The sequence below is a fragment of the Zingiber officinale genome, chromosome 5A (assembly GCF_018446385.1).
Source record: "Zingiber officinale cultivar Zhangliang chromosome 5A, Zo_v1.1, whole genome shotgun sequence".
In the NCBI taxonomy this organism is placed as follows: domain Eukaryota; kingdom Viridiplantae; phylum Streptophyta; class Magnoliopsida; order Zingiberales; family Zingiberaceae; genus Zingiber; species Zingiber officinale.
Window position 1 is genome coordinate 117203727 of NC_055994.1, and position 5152 is coordinate 117208878.

The 5152-nt window shown below is 41.8% G+C and overlaps 1 protein-coding gene across 1 annotated transcript; it reads right to left on the reverse strand.

Annotated features, from left to right (window-relative positions):
- Positions 1-1373: 1373 nt before the first annotated feature.
- On the reverse strand, positions 1374-4738 carry LOC121981462 (pentatricopeptide repeat-containing protein At3g53360, mitochondrial-like). The gene is made up of 2 exons (XM_042533992.1): positions 3676-4738; positions 1374-3573 (listed from the first exon to the last, which is right to left on the reverse strand). Exons 1-2 carry the CDS (start codon positions 4233-4235, stop codon positions 1923-1925), a joined length of 2211 nt encoding a protein of 736 aa, XP_042389926.1. The 5' UTR covers positions 4236-4738; the 3' UTR covers positions 1374-1922.
- Between the last annotated feature and the right edge of the window lie 414 nt (positions 4739-5152).

Genomic DNA, 5152 nt, shown 5'->3' on the forward strand with positions numbered 1-5152 from the left:
AGTTATAGAATGTTATTTTCCATGTCTTTGTGTTGTAACTCCATCATGGAGTAGTTCTTCTTATTCTAGGATGAGAGAGTAATCTGATGTATTGTTGACATTCGTTTTCTATTAGTTTATCTCTTTTTTTTTTTATCACATGATGTGTTGATTTAGGATCCGACTTTATTATGCATACATGGCTATACCACTCGCATGTATTTTTATAACACAGGGATGTGGGATAGGATTGAGAGGTGAACCTAAGTTTCCAACCCATAAAGACCGAGATTTGAGGGTTTGCTCATGAAAGTTGTCCAAAACCTAACGAGGGCACCATTGGCTATAACAGAACTTAATGAGTTTACCCTGATTCGACATCACGACATAGGGCATAATACCTAGACGATCATGGGGTATTGTGACAAAAGCCTACCTAAGAAAGTGATTTCTTTAGTAAGGTTATCTTGAAACTACGCACCGTGTTTAGGTAGATATACTAGTATTATTGTAAAAGAAGATATCGGGTATCTCAGGATAGATCACCTTTATGCATTCCAACACTGAGGTGAAAGAGTAAATTATATTATGGTGTCAACGATCATTTTGGTGAAAATAAAGTCCTAGAATCGCTTCCCAAAATCAGTTTCTTCCGTCAACTCTTCTTGTTTTCTTAGTTTGTTTTATTTCTCTCGTGATTCTCTCGATTTCGATTGATTTAGATAGTTTACTTCACAATTCGAATTGGTACTCAATTTATGATCCCAATGGATGATATTGTATTACTTGACACCAATTATGCACTTGTAAATTTCACACATCATAAACATTTACCTAGAAAGAACAATGGCCAAGGTGAATATTAAAAATCTAGAATTAAGGCCTTAGAAATAGTAAATCAAGTCGTCAAGATTTAATCAATTGGAGAATACCTTTAGGAAAATTAAAATAAGGTTAGTGGGTCAAAGAAATAAATCTAGATTTAGGTAGACAAAGATCTAGGTAAGCAAGGACTACGAAAGAATAAAAAAGGTTTGAGATACAAATCAAAGTCTAAAAATAATATGTCATCCTACTACAGAATTTTAAATAACTATAGAACCAACTCTAGGTGAGTGAAGTAAGCCGTATTCATTATGGAAGAGGTTGGATTTCCTATGGTTTTTCTTGTGAGTTGTTGGTTTAATTGTGCAATGGTTTAGAAACTGATAATAACTTACCCTCGATTTCCATAAGATTTTCTAAAATGGGGGAATTTGTAGAATTCTTTCAACTGCCTGAAATGTTAAAGGGTTTTGTTAGAGGCTACGAGGATGCATGATTAGTTGTGGCCCCTAAGCCTTAGCCTTTAAGACCTTACATCTGATTTCTTGGACTCTTCGACATCATTATCATAGCATATCAACAAACTATATCAATATTTCTATATAGTCCCATTGGGGGCACTACATACTGAATGCAACAATTTAGATAGTTGCAAGGCAAATCCAAAGTCCGCCTTTTAGCATCTTGACATTTTAATCATGTACTAGATAGGCCAATGAATCTTCTCAGAGTCCTCATGAGAGACTTATCTCGCAGGTTGGGGTTGACGCAATTCAGGCAAACTACTGAGTTACGTTCATGAGGTTGCCACAAAGATTTCTCTCTCCTACTTTGTCACCCTCTGTCTAATACTATAGCTGGAAGCAGATCCTTTCTCAATTTCCTTAAACAATATTTATAGGTCTTGAAATTTATATTCTCACTGCTAGTGCTGCTACATCTTCTAACAGTTGCATTAACTAAGTTACTGATTGTTCCTGCCAGATCTCCCAGCTATGGCACTACAGATCGATGATGTGTCAGACCATTGTGGTGGCATATATTTACTCAGCAAGCATACTGTTGGCGTCAATTAACATCAAACAAACATAATTTTATTACCCAGCAAGCAATGATAATTAGATATGGCTCCTTTCATTTGTGAAAGCATACCGTCGTGAATTTACTGTTAACCAGCTAACCCCAGAATGTTTTTTGTCTGAGGTGGACTTCATAAGCTTCCTAACATGATGAGCATCACCCCATCTTCCACAAGCAGCATATAGATTCGATAAGGCAATGTATGTTCCAGGGTCTATTGGATTTAGTTCCAGCAGCTTCTTAGCTGCGTACTCCCCCAATTCAATGTTTCTATTGGCACAACTGGAGGCCAGCAAGGAAGACCAAATGTGTTCTTTCCCTTTAAAAGGCATTTTGTCTACAAACTCAATTGCTTCTTCCGACTTTCCCGCTCGGGCAAACATATCTATCACACAGGCATAGTGATTGATTGTTGGCTCCTTGATGGTTTTGAAATACTGGTAGCCAACCTCTAGCCAACCACAGTGATTGCATGCAGATAGAACTGCTATATATGTGATGTTGTTAGGCTTTGGTTCCTTGAGGTTAACTAATTCTTCGAATATGCCAATTGCTCTTTCAGGAAAACCATGCTGAGCTAGGGCACTGATCATTGCATTCCAAGTGGCTATGTCTCGTTTCGGCGTCTCTTCAAATAGCCTAATGGCTTCTTCTATGTATCCTGACTTTGCATACATGCACAGCAAGCTACTTGCAACAAATAACTCATGTTTCATTCTGATATCTGACTTGATTATCTGTGCATGAATCTGTTTTCCTTCTTCAACTGCTGCAATATGTGCACATGAGCTAAGAAGGGCTGAGAAGATGTAATGATTTGGAGCTGGCTGGTGCACTGGTTCCTCTGTTGTCATTGTAGCATAAAGCTTCAATGCAAGTTCACTCTCGCCTATCCTTGAAAGACCTGAGATAAGTGAAGTCCACAAGGTGAGTTCCTGCTTATCAAAGTGTTCAAGCACGTTGATTGCATCATCCAAAACATGATGGTCCAAATACATTTTAGTCAAGGAGTTGAAAAGTCGTTCACATCTGCATCCATACTTGATCATCACAGCATGCAATTGTTTTCCGGAATGCAATCCTACTACCTTCAAGGTAGATGATAGTGTCAACTCTCTCAATTCCCTCTTCGTCTTTAAGCATTCAATAAACAAGTTGACAGCGGCCGGTACTTGCCCATTTCTAGTGTACCCTTGAATTGCCAAGTTGTAGGCCACATCATCCTTTTCCACCAACCCAGAAAACACTTGTTGAGCTTCATTGAAGCACCCATGATCCAGATATGCTTCAAAGAGAGCAATGCCCACAAACAAATCAAATTTAATCTCCATCATCTTGGTGGCAAATCCATGCAACTCTCTCACTTCTCCAATTCCAATGCCCTCCCTACAAGATCGAAGAACACCGGCAAATGTATCATGATCGGGATTCAAACCTGAAGACCTCATGCGACAAAATAGCTGGAATCCTCCTCCATCCGAATCCAACAATTTCGATTTCCCAGCCAGGAGGGCGTTCCATGACACAACAGTAGGCTCAGAAATGCCAAAGAATGCTCTCTTCGCGCATGCCATTTCCCGGCATTTTGCATAAAATGCAACTAAGCAAGCACCTACATATACACCAGACGCCATGCCGGATTTAACTACAAGTGCGTGGATCTGCTGACCGATAAACAAGGCTGATGCACTGGCGCAAGCACCCAAAACACAAGAGAAAACATGTTCATTCAGCATAAATCTACCACCAGTCTCCACCACTTCGTGAAACATTCTCAGCGCCTGCACATACCTTTCCTCCTCCCTGTAAGCCATCAACATGGAAGTGAAGGCAATGGTATCTTTGTCGGGAATTGCGTCGAACAGCTGACGGGCGAGTTCCACACGTCCAAACTTGCGGTATAAATTGAGCAAACATGTGGTGCAGATGGTGAGCTCCGAGGAGGTGAGGCGATGTTGGTGCTTGAGCGTATAAGCGTGGACCTGAGGCAAGAGCGGGAAATGATTAGTATGGGAGAGGGTTCTGAAAAGCAAGCGCAGGGTGATGATGTCGGGTTGGTAAGGGGAGAAAAGGAGCATGTGGCGGAAGAGGCGGAGGGCGGTGTGGATGCGGCGGTGTCGGAGGCAGATGGAGATAGCGGTGTTCCAGGTGACGGTGTCGCGAGCAGAGAGTGGGAGGAGATGGAAGAGTTTGAGAGCGTGGTCGATGGGCTTGGATTTGGCTGCAGTCGAGAAGAGGATATTGGATGGACCTGGGGCGGTGAGCCGAACGGGAGAGGTGGAGGTGGCAATTGGATATAGGCGGCATCGAGGAGGAGGTGGAGGTCGGTTTGGAGCAGTAGTAACTTTCATGTTCCCGATTCAACAGCGAGTTGAAGAAACTCTTCTTGAGCACCTCGATTTAGCCCAAATTAAGTGTTGATACTCAAGGAGACGTAGCAAGAAAGTGGAAGTGTTCAGCATGAAGTAGCTCTTCTTTGAGTTCGCAAATAGAGGACTAGCTAGGAGTGGAAGAAGAAGCTCCAAGAAAGTAGGAGGTTCAGTGAGGCCATTGATTTAGGGATTTGAAACTGTACGACATCATCACCATCATCATGTTCAAGCTTTGTCTCCTCACCGAAACTCTGCCATTGAGGCTGCCACCTTGAATGAGGTCTTGCAAATCTGCTACTCGCAAATCAAAGTGGTCTAGTAACAGAAAACAAACAAGGAAATCAAAGGAGTTGAGAATTATCAAGACTCGATCAATCCTTCCTTTTTTCCCCCTCACATTCCATGTACCTAACACCACCCAGAGTGGGCGAGAGCTAGAAACCAAGCTCTTATTCTGTCTCAATGATGAAGTTAAAGTAATGCTTTAAAGATAGTTGGATTTCAAAAAGAAATCATTATAAATATCATAACATATTTATTAATAAAATCATTTTTTATCAAGATGAGTTTGGTGTAGAGATGGAGGAAGTAGATGGATGAGGCGGATGAGATGGAGAGGGGATGGAGGAGATGAGCTTGGCGTCGGATGTCTTCTTGCAATGGTGAGCTTCTATCCGTGTGTGAAAGGTGGAGGATAGGCTAGAGCCGTCAATTTGAGTTGGTTCGTCGGATTGGTTCATCCGTCAAACAATTTAATCGAGTTGGGTTGGAACTTTATCAACCCAGTCCCCCGTGGGCCGACCCACCTAGGCATGCGACCCGTGTGGATCGGCCCACGACGGGCTTAGGTTGACCCGCGGATTGAGAAACGCATGTCAACTAAATTTTATGTCATT

What these genes read in the sequence shown, in the direction of transcription:
- LOC121981462 (XM_042533992.1), bottom strand. Translation starts at nt 4,235, where the DNA reads ATGAAAGTTACTACTGCTCCAAACCGACCTCCACCTCCTCCTCGATGC. An exon ending in GCTTACAGGGAGGAGGAAAG is followed by an intron (nt 3,574 to 3,675) that starts GTATGTGCAGGC and finishes TGCTTGCGCCAG; the next exon opens with TGCATCAGCCTTGTTTATCG.